Here is a 25,069-nt window from a genome sequence, read left to right on the forward strand (position 1 = left end):
ATAGAAGGCCAGAGCATAATAACAAGACTTATCATGGAGCATGTGGCTTGCATGCAGTGAACTTGCCTCTAAAAACTTGAAAAAGGAATATATATCCCCTTTATTGCTTTGGAATACAGTATAAACAAGCAGGGCTGTACATTAAGTCACTTTTTTTTTTTAAAGAACACGTGAAGATATTTAAAATTTGTCAGCTGGTCTCCTCATGAGCTTCTCTTCTCGGCTGAACGACCTTCAAAAATTGATGCAAGCTACAATTTTTCCTTTGTAGATGTTCTGTGTTGGACCTAATCGTAAAGGATCTGCAGAGCAGTTGCACATTGATAGAAATGGCGCCACCGATGGTCAGTGGTACCCTATGGGACATCAAGCAGATGGGTCTCACAACCAAATGCTCATAAACAGATCTTGCAGAAGGATACAATATATAGGTTACACAATATGCTCACAGTGTCATACTTTCTCTTTCGTTAATCAGTAATGACTCCCATTGGGTTCATCATTTTCCTGTCTGTTTTGCCAACAAGTTAAGACTTGAGAGATAGAACTCATTGGCAAGACTAATACTAATAACATCTGCTCATCTGGCAAGGTATTTGCCTAGTTTGATAACCCAACCCAATAAAGTCCTTGCCCAGTGGGGTTTTCAAGCCTGCCCAAGAGATATTAGGACAATCTCAGGGTCAAAAGCAGTTGGACAAACAGGGCAGTAAGCTCTTGACTTGGCCTTCAGACAACTTTGTAAAAGAAAATTTGCCATTCAACACTCTTTTACCCCTCTCCATTAGACAATTACAAATGGGAAAAAGGAGTAAAAATACATTAAGCCAAGTCTTACTCCTGGGACTGCCACTTTGTTTTTACACATTTTTTAAACACATTTTCACTAAAATCACTCTTTCCTTCCCTAGGGGAGGAAACTGTGATCCATGACATGTTCCATCTTCGCCTCGCACTTGCTCCTTGTAATATTGAAAATAATTGACACATGGCCACCCATGAGTCCCATCAGCTCATAAACCACTTGACTCTGTTGCATACGAATCCTTATATCTACAATTAGCTTCCATTACAGGAGATCTAAACTCACCATATAGGGCTCCTCTCAAATCATGGCAACCTCACTCCCCAAAATGGCCCGGTTCCTCTATGCCAGTCTTCCTGGTAGAGCCACATAGCTTATGTGTGCCCAGAGCATTACATCTCTGTATATTTGTATTTATTCATATGGGTAGGAGGAATCATTGTTTCCATTAGACAGTACAGTATGAGGGTATAGCTTGTGTGCCCAGAACATTCCTTCTCTGTATATGTGTTGTAATGCCATATAATATATATTTAATCCCATTGTTACCACTTTATTACATCATTGCCAATCTCTCTCTGATAGAAGACTCATTCCATTATGTCATCTCCAGTGAAGTCAGACAGTTTCCCGTATGGATCAGCAGCCGCTTGCAGTCTGGGGTTATTCCTTCCGTTCCTCTCCAAGAAAGATGACAGCCTATGATCACTATTTATATCAGCCTGAGGGCCTTTATAGAAGATCAGATGCATCAAGAATTTAAGGAATCTGAATAAATCTGTGTGCAACAGAAATAGAGCTGGATGCCTCCCGGCTGTCTGCAATCACAAACTCTGTGCTGTTTAAAGGGATTCAGCTGGAATAACAAGCCGCCGTGTCTTTAAAAACATTTATATTTTTTAAGTATACATACTAGACTTATAGGTCACACAGCGGAAGCCAAAAGCCTTGTAACTCGCGGAATAAATTGCATCCCGGTTACATGTCAATTACGTCTGGCACTGGATCCTGGCAAGTCACACATCTGGCTACCTGCCACCGTCTATTCATCTAAGGTCTGTTAGAAACAATTAGTTGCACTAATACAGCCAAACCCAGTTTATATATAGGTTATTAAAGAGGAAATAGTTGCAGTCTTATGGTTGTGTACAAAATGCATGTGACTCCATAAAAATACTTAGAAAAGAATGGCTTTCAGAAAAAGAAGAAGTTAAAACTGTACATTTTAATTTGGAAAACTTCATAAAGCAAAATATTCTCTACTACCAGCCATAAAGCAGGGCAGGACTGCTGCTTACAATGGGGATCAGATAGGATCTGTGCAGCCACTGGGACAGAATGCTCTGTTATACAGATAGCTAGAATGTCAGCTGCCATAAAGCAGGACAGGACTGCTGCTTACAATGGGGATCAGATAGGATCTGTGCAGCCACTGGGACAGAATGATCTGTTATACAGATAGCTAGAATCTCAGCTGCCATAAAGCAGGGCAGGACTGCTGCTTACAATGGGGATCAGATAGGATCTGTGCAGGGAGTGGGACAGAATGCTCTGTTATACAGATAGCTAGAATCTCAGCTGCCATAAAGCAAGACAGGACTGCTGCTTACAATGGGGATCAGATAGGATCTGTGCAGCCATTGGGACAGAATGTTCTGTTATACAGATAGCTAGAATCTCAGCCATAAAGCAGGACAGGACTGCTGCTTACAATGGGGATCAGATAGGATCTGTGCAGCCACTGGGACAGAATGCTCTGTTATACAGATAGCTAGAATCTCAGCCATAAAGCAGGGCAGGACTGCTGCTTACAATGATATCTCATCTCATCAGGTAAGTGGAAATCCTTGATAAGAATATACAGTGCCTAATAGGTTGAGCTAGAAGCAAAGTGAAGCAATCCTGACTGACAGACAGTGTTTTCCCTTTAAGTATAACAGGAAAGGAATTCATTCCGAGAAGTGAATTTACTTTGCTTAACAGACTTTCCACAATAAAATGTAAAGGGACAAAAATATCTGCAGTTGTGCAAAAATGTTATTTCCATAGACATAATTGTTAATCAGTGGTGGCGTCACTAACAGACTCTTATTATATGCAGCGTCGGCTGCTTGAACCATAGCCTCCATATCAGACGCCGTTTCTCGTCCGGCGCCCCCGTCTCGCCATGGTAACGTGGCGGCATGCAGAATCAAACAGACATTGCTTTATGGCATTTTCAGTAAAGGATGAGCTGACTAGTCCTAAACCCTCAACGATGAGATTTAATTAGAGCAGCTCTGCTGATATACAAATATACTGAGCCTGGAATGTACTATGCCAAAGCATACAGCAACACGAATAGAAAGTCTGTGTATACATCAGTATCTTCATGGGAATCTGCTGGGCTCTTTTAGACACAGATTTCAAGAAAAAGCTATTTAAAGAGGAAGTGCAGAGGAAAAAAAATAAGGTGATGGGCCTTGGTGCAGAATTAGGGCCTGTTGCATCCCCTGCATAACTCTGAGAATCAATGTAGGAAGGAACAGCCCCCTAAGTTTGCTCATAGTCTGTACAGAGAGATCCCATAAAACTATGGCAGCATAGGTATTCTCTGTACTAAGTACAATTCAGCAGGAACAGTCCCCTAAGTTTGCTCATAGTCTGTACAGAGAGATCCCATAAAACTATGGCAGAATAGGTATTCCCTGTACTAAGCACAATTCAGCAGGAACAGTCCCCTGAGTTTGCTCATAGTCTGTACAGAGAGATCCCATAAAACTATGGCAGAATAGGTATTCCCTGTACTAAGCACAATTCAGCAGGAACAGCCCCTAAGTTTGCTCATAGTCTGTACAGAGAGAGATCCCATAAAACTATGGCAGCATAGGTATTCCCCTGTACTAAGCACAATTCAGCAGGAACAGCCCCTAAGTTTGCTCATAGCCTGTACAGAGAGATCCCATAAAACTATGACAGCATAGGTATTCCCCTGTACTAAGCACAATTCAGCAGGAACAGTCCCCTAAGTTTGCTCATAGCCTGTACAGAGAGATACCATAAAACTATGGCAGCATAGGTATTCCCCTGTACTAAGCATAATTCAATAGGAACAGTCCCTAAGTTTGCTCATAGTCTGTACAGAGAGATCCCATAAAACTATTGCAGCATATGTATTTCCCTGTACTAAAATCAATCCATGCAGATAATTTTTAAAAACAAATTAACTTTTAAATTCAGATCCATACTGTAGAAACACTGATATACACAACAAGCTTTATTCACACAGACATAACAATGCTGTCCTTATACAATCCCAAATTTGATCCTCCTTCTTGGGTTTGTCCTTTTGGCTGGCAGAAGGAGAGATAATAATGGGTTGAAATTTAAAACTCACCCAGCCGTCAAACATCCCCTTAATTAACATCTAAAGAGCTAAAGGTGAAGCTTAGATTGTCAGCAAATAGAATAACTGTCCAATTACATTAAACCGTTTACAAGCATGGGGATAATCTTTCTGCGGTCTCTGCAATCCATGCAAAAGAATTAATGGTGCCTTCCACATGTTAGACACTTTGTTCTGTTGCCTGAGATTATAATTAGCAAAAGAAGTGATAAAAAAAAAAGAGAAATAAGACATTTATTCTCCAATGGGAGACTCCAGCCCAGCCAATTAAGCACAGCCTTTCTGTTGGACTGAGTTTATCTGTTTCCCAGGTTAATCCGCCTTCTATTGGAGCATGCAACAAAATCTTCTTTTGTTATGATCCCTTGATAGTAGGATAACCATTTTCTAAAGCATTACATAAACCGAAAACGTGCAAAGAATAAAAATTTTGTTTTTTGGGTCAGTTCTCCTAGAAAAGGCTGAGAACCCATAAGAGTTCAATAGAAGCCAGCCGAGTTTGGGGGATGCTCAATGCAGCCCCTTATAGACTATGTTTGCACTTCTACTGCCAAATAAAGGGGTGGTTCACCTTTCAGTTAACATTTAGGGGCCCATTTACTTAGCTCGAGTGAAGGAATAGAGGAAAAATAGTTCGAATTTCAAATGGTCAAATATGGCTACTTCGACCATCGAATGGGCTACTTCGACCTTCGACTACGACCCTTGACTTCGAATTGAACGATTCAAACTAAATCATTCGACCATTCGATAGTCGAAGTACTGTCTCTTTAAAAAATTCTTCGACCCCATAGTTCGCCACCTAAAACCTACCGAGGCCAATGTTAGCCTATGGGGAAGGTCCCCATAGGCTTCCTAACAATTTTCTGATCGAAGGAATATCCTTCGATCGATGGATTAAAATCCTTCGAATCGTTCGATTCAAAGGATTTAATCCTTTGATCGTTCGATCGTAGGAATAGCGGTAAATCCTTCGACTTCGATATTCGAAGTATTTTACTTCGACAGTCGAATATTAACCCTCGATATTCGACCCCAGGTAAATGTGCCCCTTAGTATGTTACACATCGGGCAATTCTAAGCAATTTTTCAATTTGTTTGTTATTTCTTTTTTTCTTTTACAAGTGGGTGTCACTGACCCCATCTAAAAAGAAATTCTCTGTAAGGGCAGAGACACACGCAGCTAGTTTGGGAGATTAGTTGGCCATTGACAAAATTGCTTCTTTTTCAGGCGACTAATCTCCCCGAACCGCCTTCCCGCCGGCTAGAATGTAAATCGCTGGCGGGATGGCACTCGGAATGCTTCGTTTTCCAAAGTCGTCCTGAAGTTGCCTCATAAGGAAACTTCAGGCAACTTCAAAAAGCTGAAGCTATCTTCTTCTTCTTCGATCGACTAATCTCTCCGAACTGCCTTCCCGCCTGCTAGAATGTAAATCGCTGGCGGCATTGCACTCGGAACGCTTCGTTTTCCGAAGTTGCCTCACAAGGAAACTTCAGGCGACTTAAGAAAGCCGAAGCGATCAGAGTAACATCACGCGGGCTATTTACATTCTAGCCGGCAGGAAGGCAGTTCGGGGAGATTAGTCGCCCGAAGTACAATCGATTTGTCGCTGGGCGACTAATCTCCCAAAATAGCAGTGTGTCTCTGCCCTAAAGCTACAAGTGTACTGTTATTGCTGCTTTGTATTACTCGTCTTTCTATTCAGGTCATCTTCTATTCATATTACAGCCTCTTATTCAAATCAATGCATGGTTGTTGAGGTAATTTGTACCCTAGCAACTAGATTGCTTAATTAGAAGAGATTTTGCATAAAAGGCTGTATAACTCAAAAACAGCAAATAATAAAAAATGAAAACCAATTGCAAATCGTCTGAGAATAACAAGCTCCCCTTTCTTTACACTGAAAACATTCCATCTGAATTCTCCTTCCGTTCCATATAATAAATAATTTACTATTTTCGTCCGTTTTCCCAAACGAGGGAATATCATCATGGCCTCTCACTTGCCTCGATGGCACCCTAGTTGGAAAGGATTTTAACTTATTACTCGTCCAAGGTCTTATCTTCCGCCCCGTAATCATGGAAACTGTGCTGTTTTTGCCTTTTGCATAAACAGATTCGATTGTGCCTCCCGATATTAATTATGCATCAATATCCTAATCAATATGCATTAGGAATTACAATTCGTGCAACAGAAAGGTTATCCTGGGAGAGGGCAGAGAAGACACGACTGGGTAACGAATAATTGGTTAACTGTGTCAGTGCCAGATTATGTTTACTAAGAGGAGTAGCTAGGGGCCCAAGGGCCCCTGTGCTAAATATGATGCAGACCCCCTGTCATTACTTCCAAAAACCATGTGCCCAGGTGATCATTTAATTCTTACTACCACCTATTCATTCCCTTGTGCCCTTCTATGTTGGATAGTGCATTGGGTCCTTTATGCTACCGTTTAAAGGGACAGTTCTCCTTCAAACTACGATTTATTTTTTATTCTTTGTGATTTTGAATTATTTTAATTTTGGGTTTGTTACCTGGATTCTAGGTCTGTTGGTCTCCTACATGCACGACACAGAAATACTAGATCACGGTTTCTTACCTTTTATTACCCAAATGAATTCAAGAAATCAGTTTTTTGACCCAAGACTTGGCTTGGAACCAATGATGCAACTCTTCTTCAGTCTTGCAGCCTCAAGCCTTTGAAGCAAATGTGTCATTATTTTAAGGGAAAATTTTGTTGCTACTTACTCTCTCTCTGCTCTCTCTCTTTCAGAACCGCGTCCATCCATTTCTGCTTCTCGTCGGCTGTTTTGGCCATGCAGACAAACCACTTGTTTTTCGCCGTGTTGTGGATTTTCCATCCGTTGGTGACGGTGTATCCATTACTGTGATAGTCCGCTGAAAGAAGACAGGGTAAATATCAGCTCAGGTGCCACAACTGATACTGGCATGGGGCGTTTTAACTATCAATTCCTTTAGCCAGAGAGAAGTGGCATTCAGTATATCCCCTAGGCCACCATCCAATGCTCCTGTTATATAATAATGCCATTATGGTCGCTGAGAGTTTTGTTGCAAGAGACCCTCTCTCACCCACGTGGGTCAACCAAGAAGCACTTGGGGGATTTTGGGCATCATTTTAAGTGGCATCAATTTTTAGTAGCTGGCAGAAAATAGCCTCTCACTGCCTGCTATGGCCGTCACCTAAAAAAGTGCTTACATACTGGCACCAACCCCAACCCACCATTAACCAGTTTAGCACCACTTGGTGCTTAAAGGGGAACTATCGTGAAAATAAAAATTTAATATAAGCTTCAGCATACATAAATAAGAAGTTTTCTAAATACAATCAATTAAAAATGATGTACCGTTTCTGAAATAATCAAGTTTATCCTCACTATGCTTTTTTCAGAATCCGTTTCTCTTCATTCAACCTTCATGCAGCAGTTGGGTGTCAGATATTCATTGACAGTCAGATCCAATATATCTTATAGGGGGACCCCTTTTGCCTAGAAGATGTATTAGAGCTCACTCTATTAAAATCAGCAGACATCATATCTCTCTACATGCAGAATTTGTGCAAAAGGCAGTTATTATGTTAGATTTTTTTTGCAATGGAATCAGTTATTTGAGTGAGCTCTAATACATCTGCAAGGAAAGGAGACCCCCTATAAGATATATTGGATCTAACTGTTAATAAATATCTGACACCCAACTCCTGTATGAAGAGAGAATGAAGAGAAACAGATGCTGAGAGAGGAAATTGTGAAGATAAACTTGATTATTTCAGAAACTGTACGTCATTTTTAATTGATTATTTAGAAAGTTTCTTATTTCAGTATGCTGAAACTTATATTAAATTTTCATTTTCTTGATAGTTCCCCTTTAAGCACCAAGTGGTGCTAAACTGGTTAATGGTGGGTTGGGGTTGGTGCCAGTATGTAAGCACTTTTTCAGGTGACAGTGAGAGGCTATTTCCCTGCCAGCTACAAAAAATTGATGCCACCTAAAATGATGCCCAAAATCCCCCAAGTGCTTATTGGTTGACACCCATGGGTGACAGAGGGACCTTTGCAACAAAACTGTGAACATAAACTTGATTATTTCAGAAATGATGCAGAATATTTAATTGATTGTATTTACAGTATAAGGAAGCTTATATTAAATTTTCATTTTCGCTATAGTTCCCCTTTAATACAATGACATGGTTGTCTGATTGCCAACAACTACCAAACAGCAGCTGTAATTCATTGGTCAGTTGCAAAGAGAATACTTAGAAGCAACCATAGTAGGGGTTAACAGACCAGGGTCATATTTGCCCCCCACCCTGATATTTTGCAAGACTGCAATGAGCAGAACACCAAGGCACGGCTAAAGGTAAAATAATATATACACATTTAGCCACGGCCTGAGATTGCAGACTCCCCAGCCAATAATATTCCAGGCAGAAACAGAAGAAAGAAGTATTTAGCACTGGGTAGGTTGTATTACATATAAACATCAACATATGGTCCTTTGCCACGTGATGATGTGCGCTGAATGGGTAAACGTATGGCCTATCCGGGACTTTACTTGTCATCAGAACGAGGTGTTGTATAAAGCAATCCTTGCTCACATACACAATAATGGCACCGTGCCAGATTCCTTATTTATTGCCTTAATAGGCCTATTTAATAGCCGACAGAAAGCTGAACTCTTCCACCAGGGGATTAGACCCCCCTCCCGAATACGCATTTGTGTATATATTACATGTGTATAGGAGAACAAAAAAATATGAGCACACATTTACGAGGGGGGCTTCCATGCTGTTTAATCACAATCAAGTGTATTCTACAAGACATCCTAGCCTAAAATTAATAGCGTTTAGGTGAATCCACACATTTGCCATAGGCTGTGCACTTCCCATTCAAATAAATGAGATTTTGAAGCAGGCAGGGGAGGCACCTTGACTGCAGACAGTCAACAGTGGTTAAAAAGCACTGCATGTTGTAGCATTATACATTAAATGCATGCAGATATTATTGTATTTTAGGGTTTTGTGGCCCTTTAAGATCTATAAAACATTCAGACACTCTTGACAACTGCAGGGAAAGTAGGTCTGGCACTAAGCAAGTGACGCAACGGAAAGGCTGTAACATTATGTAACTCCACACCACTGAAGGCCAATTCTATATCTAGCCTGGATCCCTTCCCAAGCTCTGCACTCAGCAGCATCTAATACAGAAAGGAAATAATGAAAAAACTTTTAAAGGGCAAGTGAAGTTGAAAATAATATTTTGTCCATGGGTTTTGTCTCCTGGAGTAGACTAATCTACAGATTATCTTTCCATGTCCTTATTATTTCCATTTGGGTGTGCCATTTACTGTTTGGTGCCATTATGCACATCAGTTACTACTAAGTTCTTCTAACAATGAAGCAGTTTTGTTTAATGCAAGGGTAGCAATGGATGGAGCACTGCTTTATGATAGGGTAGTAATGAGGCACTGCTGGGATAGCCTTAAATTATCAGCACTTTTTAAAGTCTCAAAAAGCCAAATTTGGTTTGGCCGAATACTAATTATTTTGCAAAATCTGCATAAAGTGATGAGAACTAGAACTAGGCTGGTGCAATCTGCAACGGTGCAAAAAAAAAATTCTCCTAACTGGTTACTGTCCATAACAGAGAATTTCTTTACATTGTGGGATGTTGTACAAGAAGTGATGATAAATATTGCAACCTGACGCACTGGAAAAATCAATGTTAATGTTTCTGGGCACCAGTTAGGCAGCCTAACTAAACTACCACTGAAATACAACCCTCCTTGTAATGGAAAAGCTTTCTTCCACTGTAAACCTGTAAAGTGTTTAGGGATCCAGAGAGGTGCTAAAAAAGGTAGTCAGGGGCGTAACTACAGAGGAAGCAGACCCTGCGGCTGCAGGGGGGCCCAGGAGGTATAGAGGGCCCACGAGGCCCTAATTCGTATACAATTTTTTTATTTATATTTTATAGGAAATGGATACAGAAGGCAAGAGGGGTGGAAAAGGGGGTTTAGCATACAATCCACATAATAATTCATATACAATTTAACTAAATATTGGTAAAACACGTCAACTTCTAGACATTTTGGGGGTCTGAAAAATAGTTTGCTGTGGGGCCCAATCATATCTAGTTACGCCACTGAAGGTAGTGACTAAGGAAAGGATCCTTTTTTACCTGTTCCGTCCTCCACGTTCTCAACCTCCATAACTTCGGTATTGATCCTGCCACGGAATATGTACAAGGATCCGTTGATCGACTTGGACCTCTTTGTCGACTTCTTGCCAGCGACTCTGAAACAGTTAAGGTTTTTTTTAAAATATATATATATATATATATATATATATATATATATATATATATATATATATATATATATATATATATATATATATATATATATATATCAGCATAAAGAACACTGAGCGCTTATGGGACTTAATTTATGTGCAAAGCTTTAATGGTGTAAGTCGACATTTCAGTCCTGCACAGAGGACCTTTATCAAAACACCAAAGTCCTCTGTGCAGGACCGAAACGTCGACTTACACCATTAAAGCTTTGCACATAAATTAAAGGGAAAGTTAAGTCTAAAATAGAATAGGGCTAGAAATGCTGTATTTTTTATACTAAACATAAACATGCAGGCCCGGATTTGTGGAAAGGCCACCTAGGCCCGGGCCTAGGGTGGCAGGATTTTAGGGGGGCGGCACGCTGCCCAACCACACCCACATTGGTTCAAAAACGCTGGGGATGCGCTGGAGATACAATAATTTTTTTAAATTTCCCGTGCGCCAATCCCCATTGCTCCCGTCCAGATGATGTAAATTTGCACAAATAAGGGAAGGGGAGACATACAGCAGTGGGCCTAGGGGTGCCCACAATGTAAATCCGGCCCTGTAAACATGAACTTACTGCACCACAAGCCTAATCAAACAAATGATTTATGCTTTCAAAGTTGGCCACAAGAGGTCACCATCTTGTAACTTTGTTAAACATCTTTGCAAGACCAAGACTGTGCACATGCTCAGTGTGATCTGGGCTGCTTAGGAAACGTCATAAATGATCAAAACAGGGAAATAAACAAAGCTGCTTGGTTTCTGCATGGCTGGGAACTAATGCGGGGGCTCCCCATGCTGTTCATAAGTATGATTGTTTCCCTGCAGTTAGGGACAATTCCTATCCACAGCAGTAAATGAAGGAAGAATTTCACTTCAGGTATTTTATAAAAAATACCTGAAGTCAGGTATTTTATAAAAATGGTGCACATTTTTTAATTAAAGTATATTGGAGATAGGTTTCTTTTTCATTAAATAAAATGCCCTTTAAGTCCCATGAGTGCTCCGTGTTCTTTATTCTATTACTTTTTGCGGCAGCACCTGGGCTTTTTTGCCCTTTTCTAGGGGTGAGTGTGCTGCTCTTCAGGCTCTGTATATATCAATAAATAAATAAATAAATAAATATATATATATATATATATATATAATCAATTTAGTATTAGCACTCACGATACAATGCTCCACGTTGCCTGGGTACACGCATCCAACTGCTCACTCGATACTCTGAAGAAGCTACACTCACAGGTCTTACGAACGTAAAATTATTTATTATAGAAACTCGCTAATGTTTCGGCTTTTCTCCAGCCTTTGAGAAAGGCTGGAGAACAGCCAAAACATTAGTGAGTATCAACGCAATATGTTGGCGCTATATAAATACATGTTAATATAATCTATAATAAATATTTTTTATGTTTCTAAGACCTATGAGTGTAGCTTCTTCAGTGGAGTAAATATACATACTTTGATAAAGGTTAAGAGTGTTAGCCAAAACATTAGCTTTCTGCTCCAATAAACACCAGAATTTTTGCATTAAGTCCTGTGGGTTGTGACCCTCTGTCTACATTGTATGTGTATATATATATATATATATATATATATATATATATATATATATATATATATATATATATATATATATATATATATATATATATATATATATGTAACACAGATAACAAAGGGGAATGAATACACACAAGGTTTGCATTTACAGATCACATTCCTTGCTGGGGGGTAAACGTAAGAGAAATGCCCAACCATTTGTTTAATCACCAACAAATGCGCTACAAATACAAGTAACTTGTTATGGAATCAATTATCTTGCATTCTTGGGACCTTGGTTTTTCAAATAATAGGTCTTTTTGTAATGAGCAGCACCATGTGTTAATGCAATTAAAATCAGTTTTGCCCACAATGTGGATTCATGAAGTGTAGTCACCTTCAAGTACAAGGCCCTGTCTTATTATTAAAGAGAAACAAGAAAACGGTCAAAAATAAAGTGTTCTACATTTAAATAGAAAATTGCATTCCCATGTTTAAGCTTTCCCAATAAAGGGTTTCTAGATAATTCACCCCTTACTAATACACACAAGGTGATAAAAAGGATTTAAAAATGAGTATGAGATCTCCAGCTCACCTAGATTTTCTCTTGCAGTAGACAAGCAGATTGTCAAACAGGAAAAACATCCTTTCTTGGATATTTCCAGCGGATATTTTTAATAGGGTGCCCTGAAGCAGGAGCTGCGTGCAAATGTCTGTCAGATTGGATCCCTGCAACAAGAACAAAGGGAGACGTAAATCTTCCTGGAAGTTTGTTGGAAATAAACAAAGAATGTATGAGGGACGAGGCAATTGCATTTCTGGAAAGTGAAGAATTTTAGGAATATGCCTGTTGTGTAAACAGCTGGATGAAATGTGTCCCAAACACTCAGACGACTGCATTGTATCGCTCATCATCCTGTACAGTTGTTTATATGGTTCTTCATAATGAAGAAATACTGATTATGATCACGTTTTTTTGCTCCAGGGTAAATAATAAAGTGTGGGATGTCTGAAATGCTTAACATTCTACTCCATTCTGAACTGCATTGGATTTGATGGGGTTATAGCTATCCATAAAAGCAAAGAAAGGCCACAGCTGGGGCCAATATGGCTGCCAACATGGAATACTTAAAAGAGAATGAAAGGGTGGGTGCCCATATGGGCATCCTCCAGTGAATCTAATTGTATACCTGGCACGCAACTTAAATAAACTCTAGACTAGTGAGCTTTGTGCCTCTTCTCCTTGGCCTGGGTATCACTATTGCAGCCCTGTTTGCTATAAATCACCTTTTCCACGTCCCCCTTCATTGCACATTCCTCTGGAGCTGCCATCCTATTTCCGAATTATCTGGGAGGCACTGCTAATTATATCAAATGTTTTATTGCTTTCTATGAATCGTAACTTATCAGTACAAAGCCCCTTTAATAAGTTGGCACAGAATGCCTCAATTGCAGAATGCACCAGATTGTTGATCATGTGGAATCCCATAAAAAAAAAAGTATAGCCATAAAGATGCTTGCAAAAAAATCTGGAAAGGTTACGAATAAATTCTGATAAAAGAAATTTAAAATGTTAAAGATGCAATAGCCTGTCAGCCTGGAGCATGAATGCGTTTAACAATCTGTCACACAAAATGCCACAGCAAAGCCGGAATTTTAATTACTGCCATGCAGAGTAAATATTGCTAAGGCTCTCAAACCCTGTTATTTCAGTCTACCCAGAATATAAATATCTTTGCAGCCGTGGCTAATCCAATCGGAAAGACTATTCTTGGTCTATAAGGTCATCGGGTATGTGAGGGAATTTACACGATTGTGGTGTTTGCCATAGGGATTTAAAGATCAACGATGGATAAGGCTAATAATGATGAACATGATATATAATGCTGCTGTATCCCACTGACAGTGAAGACTCCATAGCTGCCACAGTATGGGATCTATATATTATATCTATGTGATAAGTACCAAGCATGGGCAGTTAGCACAGCAGTCGAGTGCTTAAAGGGATACTGTCGTCGGAAAACATGTTTTTTTTTCAAAACACATCAGTTAATAGTGCTACTCCAGCAGAATTCTGCACTGAAATCCATTTCTCAAAAGAGCAAACAGATTTTTTTATATTCAATTTTGAAATCTGACATGGGGCTAGACATTTTGTCAATTTCCAAGCTGCCCCTGGTCATGTGACTTGTGCCTGCACTTTAGGAGAGAAATGCTTTCTGGCAGGCTGCTGTTTCTCCTTCTCAATGTAACTGAATGTGTCTCAGTGGGACATGGGTTTTTACTATTGAGTGTTGTTCTTAGATCTACCAGGCAGCTGTTATCTTGTGTTAGGGAGCTGTTATCTGGTTACCTTCCCATCGTTCTGTTGTTTGGCTGCTGGGGGGGGGGGGAAGGGAGGGGGTGATATCACTCCAACTTGCAGTACAGCAGTAAAGAGTGATTGAAGTTTATCAGAGCACATGACTTGGGGCAGCTGGGAAATCGACAATATGTCTAGCCCCATGTCAGATTTCAAAATTGAATATAAAAAAACCTGTTTGGAAATGGATTTCAGTGCAGAATTCTGCTGGAGCAGCACTGATTCATTTTGAATTTTTTTTTTTTCACCATGACAGTATCCCTTTAATAAGCATGTGTAGTGCCACTGACACCAGAGAGAGGGCAGGCCAAGAACAGAAATACGGTATATAGAGCTAATGTGAAAAATCAGAGAAGCATGATTGCCAAATGTGAAATAAAATTCCGGATGGTAGACATTAGCATAATGGGCAATTTCAGGTCAGCAAGTGACAAGGATAGGGAACATGAGGCTGCGCTATAGATTTTTCCATTATTTCTAAACTCGCCTTTCATTTTAAGGGCTTTAAAAACGATAATATTCCTTTTGTTGTTTCTTTACCCTTGACACTAAAGGCATTAATGGCTCTATAGTTTTAGCTGTAGTGATTCATTAAAGGTAAAACGTCAACGGGAGAAACATGATTCTCAGAACGATTACGTGGCTTTAATGTATAATGGGACGGAAAGCTCTTTGGCTGCATAACCAGAAAAATTGCAATTAATAATAATAATAACAACCTTTTTTACCTGTGAGCCACATTCAAATGTAAAAAGAGTTGGGGAGCAACACAAGCATGAAAAAGTCCCTTGGGGTGCAAAACGATTGGCTATTTGGTAGCCAGGGCTGATCCTATCAAATGTGGGGCCCAATTGGGACCATGTTGGTGGGGCCCCTAGACAAAGTGTTGCTGGCTACTGACACACCAAGTATTTAGGAAAATAAGGGCATACAGGCACAAAATAGAAAGGAAAGGGGCAGACAAGGTAAGAGAATGAGAGGGATGAAATAGGGGCACACAGGGTAAGAGAGAGAGGGAGGAAATAGGAGAGTGGACTGGGCCAATTAGTTTGGGGCAGGCTGGGCCGATTCAGCTTGGGAGCAGGCTTGGTTGGATTTGGGGCAGGCAGGGCCTATCAAGGTTGGAGGAAAGCTGGGCCTATGAGAGTTGGGGGCAGGCTAGACCTATGGAGTTGGGGGATAGGCTGGCTTATCAGAGTTGGGGGTGGGCTGGACTCTCAAAGTTGGGGGCAGGCCAGGCAGCATCATGTGCTGAGGGAAATATCTGTGCTGCCCTGTGGTGCGGGGCCCCCAGAGGAGCGGGGCCCTATTGGGCCCAATTGGTCCAATAGGCCTAAGGCCGGCCCTGTTGGTTGCCCCTATGTGGACTGGTAGTCTACAAGAGGCTCTACTTGGCACTATACTTGGTTTTTATTCAATTAAAACTTGCTTTCAAGCTTGGAATTCAAAATTAAGCAGCTGCTTTGAGGACCCTGATCCAACATCCAAGGGGTTGGAGAGCAACATATTGCTCACGAGCTACTGGTTGGGGATCACTGCTTTAGAAGGTGGGGTCATGAGTAGTAATTCAACAAGAGATGGGGGCTTAGGTAACCTGCAGCTTAGATATATGATAAACTAAACCACATGGAAGGATCAGGCAGAAATTGCATAACTAATTGACATATTTAAAAGTCTTGTGTGAATCCACAAATGGTTTTAGTTAAGACATTACTAGGCTGAGGGTTTTGACCCAATCCTAAAGGGATTAAACTGTAGTTTGCATGAATCTATACGCTTATTCGCAGGAGAAACCCCTACTGGAGATGGAAAAAAAAAGCAAACTGTATGCGGTACTTAACTGTATCTAGCGCTCTACTCTGATTCCTGTTAGTGGGCTGCAGTAGTAACAATTGACTAAGAAAAATATGGGGTCATTTATTATCTCGGTAAATAATGGAACAGTGATTTTGCAGGATGGAGAGAATCACTGCAGTCAAAAACACTGAGCAACTACAAGTCCCAGAATATTATCTATGTATGAAGTTTAGATAATAATGTTAAACAGATTATGGAATTTCTGTAGAAAAGAAAAGGGCTTCGAACCTCCCATCCTTCTATGTGAGACTGTAACTGTTCCAGAGCCTCGAGCTTCTCCATCTGCCTCTTGGTTTCATTGATATTGGTACAGACGGTCTTCATGGCTTGCAATGCACTGTGTACTGCCTGGTGATCTGGGTGTTTTGCTGGAGTTCTCTTTGCCAGCTCCTGAGATTGGGAATAAAATAGGAGGTCAGTTCATTATCTACAGTTCGATCACAAACATATGATGATGTGGGGAGGCAGATATAGTGATTATATTACAGCATAGGCCAAAAGACAAGATTTTAGAGACCTCACATGCAGAAAAGCACATTCAATTTCAAGTATTATTGACACATTAACATTCACTGTTTACTTAAAGGCCATCTAACAACTACTATGACATTTTTCCCAAGCAGTTGCATATCAGTGGTTGTCAAACTTTTTTTTTTTAGTTCATGTCCCCTTTCTAGGTCCAACCTTTGGTCAGAGTCCCCATTCGCTCATAACAAGGTTACAGATATACGAAACCATAGGTATATCAGTCATAGTTCCATGAATACTGGCAACAGCAAATACTATTTTCACTTTAAATACCACCTTAAATGACATTTAAGCAGGGATTTTAGGTTTATTTAAGAGAGCACACTGGCATTCTCCCAAAATCTCATTCATAACTAGGGTTGCCACCTCACCCCTTTAAAACCAAACACATATGGAATACACAGCCTGCATGGCTAATTATCAATTCATTTAGATGCATGATGCATGGCTGCACAAAAATCAGTCCAGTCTGCATCATGCACAGGGCCGCCATCAGGGGGGTACAGGGAGGGACAAGTGTCCTGGGCCAGGGCCTGAAGGTGGGCTCGGCAGTGCTGCACTTTTCGAAGAGCTAGGCCCCCCTTGACAGCTCCGAAGCCGTGCCACCCGAAGTGCCGAACAGCCAAATGAGGAAGTGCCAAACAAACGAAGTCCTGAAGTGGCGAAAAGACCCGATGCCACGAAAACAGCTATATAGTCCTGAAGTCACGAGTTCAATTCTACTGACACCAATGTGGGGTTTTTTATTTTTAATCCCCTGGCCACCAATGGTTTATTCAGATACTCTATAGGCCCCTGCCACCAATTTTTAAAAAAAAAATATTTTATGGGGCCCCAATTTTTTTTAACTTGTAAGGGGGGCCTCAGCGCCAACGTTTTTTAAAAAAATATTTTCTGCGGCCCCAATTTTGTAAGGGGGCACTGGCACCAAGGATTTTTTAAAAAATATTCTTGGGGCCCCAAATTTTTTTAACTTGTAAGGGGGCCCTGGCGCCAAGGTTTTTTTTTAAAAAAAAATATTCTTTGGGGCCCCAAATTTTTTTAACTTGTAAGGGGGGCACTGGCACCAATGTTTTTGACTGGCATTTGCTTTGGTACTGCTAAAATATAAGGCTAGTAGTAATGTGCGGGCCGACCCGATACCCACTGGACCCGCGGGTCGGACGGGTTCGGGTCGACCTCACACTGCTCCTCGCGGGTGGCGGGCGGGTGCTGGTTGAGCTATTCTCCTGCTCTCCCCGCCTGCCACCTTCAAATGCCGGCATCCGACTTCCAGGTTCCGGTTACATAGTATATGCCCTGTGATGTCATTGCCCTGTGATGTCATTGTGACGTCATCGGCGGGGTGGCGCAGGTCTATATAAGGACCCCGGAAGCAGGGCTTGTTAGGGTCGGGTGCGGGTCAGGAAAACCCTGACCCGCACATCACTAAAGGCTAGTGTCACAAAATAAACTCTTCTGTGAGCTGATAAAATCACCACAGAAAACCACAAAAAATCTGATGAATGGTGGGTTCATGAAGGAGGCACAAATGGAGGATAAACTGCAATTTTATTATTGTTGTTATAACCTTCCTAGTTGGCATAGCCCACAACTCTGGAGCAGGGTCAGTGAGGCAGTTAAGACATGGGAGTGACCGCACATAAACCATTTTTGAAATGGGAATACCTGGGAGGCAGGACAAAGGAATAAAGATGGCACTTCCACTGACAGACTGAAAAATCCATGTTGTAATTTAAACTGCACATTCAGACAGTGTAAGTTTTACTGATAGAACTATATGACCTGCTTCGATTTATCAGTGGGACTGGGGAAACATTTTCAGCTACCCACTTCCTGCCTGTGGAACAGGAATCTATTGGCTAAGAACAGGAAGTAGGAAGGGAAAGCAGGAAGAAGTATACAAATAACAGTAAAGCACGAGCTCTTGGGTATATGTAGGAAATCACAGAATCCTGTATCTAAGGGGCATTTCTTATAAAAACCACTTGTCTCACCTTTCTTATGGAAGTGATGGAAGCAAAAACATTTTGGGTGGTGCCTAGGGTTGCCACCTGGCCGGTATATTGCCAGCCTGGCCTGGTAAAAATGATGGCTGATCCCAATGTTATTAATAGGGAAAAAAGATAAATATATAGGAAAGCCGGTATTTTTTTTCCAGAAAAGGTGGCAACCCTAGTGGTGCCTAGGGTTGCCACCTGTCCGGATTTGACCCGGACAACCGGTTTTCAGAAGGGCTCCCCAGGTTTAGACAGTCTTCCCGTTTTTCCAAATAAGAAAAACCGGGCAAGATCTGCCTTGATTGAAATGGCAACCAGCCAATCGCCACGTCATATCGCCGTAACATTCCTCGCTCTGCCAGCAATACCGGACAATGTACAATGCCCTTTTGTGTGTTTAACAGCATTCTTCCTCCCTCTGAGATGCTAAGAAACCCATTAGGTGCTTTCCTTTAAGACAAGATGCTTTCTCTCCATTCAACACTTTCACTCCAAACCAAACATGTGTTTTTGATGGAGAGCAGGTTTTGCTGTGTGTGCGCCTGACACCACCAAAAGTGAGAGCTGCAGCGGCCTGTCTGTGTCACACGCAGGTCACACGCCTCACACGGATTGCCAGACACCTCGCCTCCTGCCTAAACTCAGGCCTCCCTATGGGGGATTGCAAACTTTTTTCTGATTTCTTTTGGTGTACCAGCAGGCACATGTTTATAAAGCTATCTAGGCACGGCAATAAAGCTAATTTTCCAATGGGCAACTGTATATTTGACTTTCCAACACTTGGTTTTGGCAAACATGGCAAAAGGCCAGTCAGCTTCACAGGCATTTTTGCAAGACATCAAGGCTATATCGAATACACTTTAGTATCTTGGGTGTAATTACAGAGGAAGCAGACCCTGTGCCTGCAGGGGGGCCCAGGAGGTATAGGGGGCCCCATAAGGCTCTAGTTAATGAGCAATCCCAACATATATTGGTAAAACAGGACAGCCTCTGGATATATTGGGGCCCTACAATTAATTTATTGTGAGGCCCAGTAACATGTAGTTACACCAATGTTTAGTATTATTATGTTATGTTTATATATCCAAACTAAGATATAATTAGTACTTATTGGGAAACAGTCTATTTTTTATTTCATGTTTACATGATTTTCTAGTAGACTTAAGGTATGAAGATCCAAATTACAGAAAGATCCGTTATCGGGAAAACCCCAGGCCCTGAGCATTCTGGATAACAGGCCCCATATCTGTACCAACATACTGGACTGTGCACAGGTTTACTTGTGCATATCAAAGAGTTTATATCCTGACTGTGTATTATGGGTAACTGCATCTATCACAAAGCCCACTCATATCTCTAAATCAAACTTATGTGGCTTTCTTTATCCTTCCCAGACTTGATTTCTACCAGACTGGTCGGGGGGAATCCCTTGCCTATTAATAACAGAACACCTATGTGGTATGTCTGGGATATTTCTAAAACTCTGACAACTGCGCTGTCTTCACTGGGTGTTCAGAGAAGAGATTTACGAAGTGCAGACTGAATGTTTCAGAAAAGCAGCTCTGCAGGGGAATATAAATCACAACTCCCCTTTGATCCCTCCTCCCCATACAGGAGAATGATAAACTTTATAACAAAGTATTATTCACATCATGCCGATGAAACGTTGTCCCCCGTGGCAAAATTAGATAATAGCCTTAGGTGCGCAGTGGCGTAGCTACCTAAATTATCAAAGTTCGACTAACCATGACTATTAAGATGAAACCATAGGTGATCAAGCTTTTAGTTCCCCTTTAAAAGGAAACATATGCTCAATACGATTGCCACCAAGTAAGGCAGTATTTCACAGCACCCAAGTCTCTACTTCCTTTCAGGCAAAAGCAGATACTCTGTCTTGCTTTATGGCATGGATTTTGGATATACCACCGGGTTCAATTTTCATTGTTTTAAAGGAGAAGGAAAGGTTAAAACTAAGTAAGCCTTATCAGAAAGGTCCATCTAAATATACCAGTAAACCCCCCAAGTAATGTTGCTCTGAGTCCCCTGTCAAAAGAAATACTGCATTTCTTTCCTTCTATTGTGTACTCATGGGCTTCTGTATCAGACTTCCTGCCTTCAGCTTTAACCTCATTGCCCTGGGCAAGAGCATGCTCAGTTTGCTCCTCTTCCCCTCCCCCTCCCTTCTCTACTGTAATCTGAGCCCAGAGCAGGGAGAGAATCAGGCAGGAAGTGATGTCACACCACATTAATACTGCAGCTCCTAGTCTAAACAAACAGAGAGTTTCTAGAGCTTTTTACTCAGGTATGGCAAAATATTCTACAGAATAAATATAGCATTCTAGCTTGCACTATTGCAGCTAATCTATTGGCAATAAAATGCCTCCGTAGCTTTCCTTCTCCTTTAAGAACAGCCTGTATGTGGTGAGTGAGAACTCTTAAGAGAAGTGCCAATGAATGTAAATTAGAAATATTCACATTATATCCTATATTGAGGTATCCCAGTTTGAAATGTTCTGGAATCAGATCTGCAGGTTTGCGTGGTTGGGACATTTTAATAATAAAATCTCCACGGGGAGCCCTAGAGGCATTGAAAAAGAATATGAACAATGACGCAAGTGCTGCAACTTGCTATTATATCAGAACGCCTTTACTCTAACACACGCACAGAGAGTCCAAAAATATAGAGCAATCAGAACAGTTTAACCCTTTGTGCACCCGGATGCTTTGATCTTGCAAGGCATAGATCAAAGAGAAATGTAATTGCCATAGTCAGCCATTAAGTGTGGGGGTTCTCCTGTGGCCCTTGGCATTCCCTTGCATGTACATTTAAATTACACAGAAAGTAGAGAGCCAAGGGATACCCCCTAAGAATGGCACAATTCTTCACAGCAGTCTTGCATTACTTTAATTTTGGTGAGATTGTGGAGAAGTAAAGAATGCCAGGGATAACGGTTTCTTCCAGACTATTAACAGGGCTGGATTTACATAGGGGGCACCCCTAGGTCCGCTGCCGCTCGTCACCCCTGTCCCTTCCCCTTTTTTCGTACACATGCACCCATTTTCATCATCAGATTGGGAGCACTGGGGATTGGTGCAAAGAAAATTAAAAAAAAAAAGATTGTATAAAATCCTGCCGCCCTTGGCCCGGGCCTTGGTGGCCTTTCCACAAATCCGGGCCTGACTACAGAACAAAAGTCATAAATAGAAATTCCCATACACACACACCTCCCAAGCTCCAAATTATACAATCAGATGGCATAGGCCATTAACTCCAAATTTTTTAAAACCTTTATGCCTAAGGGCAGAGACGCACTTAGATTCAGGGAGATTTAGGGCAGAGACACGCTCAGATTCAGGGAGATTTAGTCGCCCCGGCCTTAAATCGAATCTAATTTGGGGTGACTAATCTCCCCGAACTACCTCCTGCGGGCTAGTATGTAAATCGCAAGTGGGATGGCACTCGGAGCGTTTTTTTTCCGAAGTTGCCCGAAGTTTCCTCGTGAGGCAAAACGCAATGCAGCGATTGGCACCCCGCCGGAAATTTACATTCTAGTCGGCGGGAGGCAGTTCGGGGAGATTAGTCGCCCCGAAGAAGAGGCGATTTAATGCCGGGGCGACTAAATCTCCCTGAATCTGAGCGTGTCTCTGCCCTAAATTTCCCCAAATGTAAGTGCGTCTCTGCCCTTAGGCATAAAGGTTTGTCTCTGGGCGTTTGTCTCTGCCCTAAAAATGGCAAACAAGCATCCCACCATCCTTGATACTCAGATTAGAATCTGTAGATGATGTTAGCTCATTGGACAGACCCATAAATAAGGCACTTTGCACTGAATGAGCTATACAGGCATATTTTGTTGAAGATTCAAGAAAAACCCAATCCATAAAATAGATTTATTGTGCCTTAAAGGATGCCATGTTTCTAAGAGACAATTCCTCTTGCACTAAAGAAAGTTCCCGACACTGACTGTAAGCTCCATGGGACAGTGTACTCAGAGCTACAGTTATTCTGGAGACAATACACTCACCCTATTAGCGCCAAGAAATATAAAGTTATGATTTTTGCATTGCTGCATGCCCATTACATGAACGCAGCTGCATTTACAAAGACAGAAAGGGTTTCATTTACAAATGGGGAAGTACAGGGGTGCAGAAAAAGGAACCCAGGATTAATGAATCAAGGAGATATTTACACATAGGGGATATTTTATTAAGAGGTAGAGTTGTTTTTTTTTTTCCTGAAAAATTTGAGTTTTTGAGGGTAGTTTCAGTAAAAACTTTTTCGGATAAAAAAAAACTAGAATTCTTTGAGATTTATTAAATCCCGAAGCTGGAAAAAGCTCAAATCCGAAAATACTCCGGCTAAAACCTGTCAAAGTCATCTAGAAGTCAATGGCAGAGGTCCCTTCAACCATTTGAAGATGTTTGTAGCCTTCATGATGTTCGGGGGATATTTCGGTGGTTTGCAGCGAAATCTCGGGAGGCAGTTCGGGGAGATTTGTCCCCCCAAAGAAGAGGCTATTTATCGCCGGGCGACTAAATCTCCCCAAATCTGAGCGTGTGTCTCTGCCCTAAAAACAGTTCAGATGTTTATGTGCTCTTATGCCTGCACATATCTCTGATCCAAATAAACCACCCACTTCTAAAAATGAAAGACTCAAGCTGGCCATAGACGCAAAGATACGCTCGTTTGGCAACATCACCAAACGAGCAGATCTTTCCCCGATATGCCATTAACAAGCATGGTTATATCGGGGGTAATCTGATTGTTCGGCCGTATGGCCGAACGATCTGATTACGATGCGCAATGGGCTCCGGCGGGATCGGTCGGTTCATAATCAACCCTGACTGATCGCCCAAACGACGGTCTCCAACGGACGAAAGATGTCGGCACATGCCACACACAATCCGAAAATCATACAAATCCTCGATTCGTACGATAGGATGTGTGTGTCCATGGCCACCCTAACCCACGTCTTGATTTAAGACCATCTGTGTGTTATGTAGAACTAGAAACCATTAATATGACAACTGCCATCTTTGAAGAATATGATGACTGGTGGGGTTGCCACCTGACTGGTATTTAACTGACCTACCTGGTTAAAGAAAAAGCCTGGCAATTAAATTTATTCCACATACTTGATATGAGCTAAATTGGTCCATGGCCAAGTCCTGGAAGGCAAACAGGGAGCTTTTACCCAAAGTTGTCTGTAAATCACTGCTCTAATGCAAAAGAAACTAACAATACAGAAAGCAAAATATTATATAAAGAAAATGGTTCTGATGTAATGATGCCATTCCTTTAAGGGGAAATAATTCCCTGCTCAGAAAGAGACCCACTTCCCTGGTTTACACTCAAAAGAACACAAAGCAGCAGAAAAAATGTTGCACCGAATCCACTATTTTGGATTCGGCCAAACCCCCGAATCCTTCGCGAAAGATTCGGCCGAATAACGAATCCTAATTTGCATATGCATATGCAAATTAGGGATGGGAAGGGGAAAACATTTTTCACTTACTTGTTTTGTGACAAAACTTCAGGTGATTTCCCTCCCTGCCTTTAATTTGCATATGCAAATTCGGATTCAGTTCAGCCTGGCAGAAGGATTCGGCCAAATCCGAATCCTGCTGAAAAAGGCAGAATCCTGGCCAAATCCCGAACCGAATCCTGGATTCGGTGCATCCCTAATATAAACATATTCTCACACTTCACATTTTCTTTGTGATCTAATAAACACAGCTGCAAGGCCAGCACCCCTCAGCCTTTAAAAAATAAAGAAATATAAAAAACAGGAATTAAAAAAGGGGAATTTGTCAATGAGAGACAAAACCCCAGATTTCCGTTTTCGGGCACAAACAGATATTTCCCTGATTTCTCACCGCTCACATCTTACTTTGTATTCACGCAGACAATTTTAATGTCATAATATTTCTTTGAAATATTATGACATAAAGTGGTGAGTAATAAAAATCTAAATAATCTAAAATTATCATTTCAGACATTTTTGATATTTCAATCAATCCAAACCAAATGGTCGTTACTCTGTGCCCCATTCAATTTTTAGTAAGCCCCACCCTTTTGGCAGCAGCTCAGATGGCAGTTACACAACAGACGTGCTGAGATAAAGTACCTTGAGAAGAAGAGGATATTTGCAGATTCTCTGAATTGGGGTCAGCAAATATCCTTCTAAAGGAATGTCAGTGGTCTTCCTGCCCCCCAGCAGCATGCAGCTCTGCAATGAAACAGA

General features: G+C 41.2%; 1 protein-coding gene across 1 annotated transcript in view; it reads right to left on the reverse strand.

The window, feature by feature from the left end:
* Positions 1-25,069, reverse strand: part of prex1.L (phosphatidylinositol-3,4,5-trisphosphate-dependent Rac exchange factor 1 L homeolog) — a 159,274-nt gene that overhangs the window by 61,416 nt on the left and 72,789 nt on the right. Inside the window, 5 exon segments of the mRNA NM_001090233.1 lie at positions 6,937-7,086; positions 10,380-10,495; positions 12,676-12,809; positions 16,528-16,689; positions 24,953-25,054. Coding sequence (NP_001083702.1) covers positions 6,937-7,086; positions 10,380-10,495; positions 12,676-12,809; positions 16,528-16,689; positions 24,953-25,054 — 664 coding nt within the window.

This window comes from Xenopus laevis, chromosome 9_10L (genome assembly GCF_017654675.1).
Source record: "Xenopus laevis strain J_2021 chromosome 9_10L, Xenopus_laevis_v10.1, whole genome shotgun sequence".
Taxonomy (NCBI): domain Eukaryota; kingdom Metazoa; phylum Chordata; class Amphibia; order Anura; family Pipidae; genus Xenopus; species Xenopus laevis.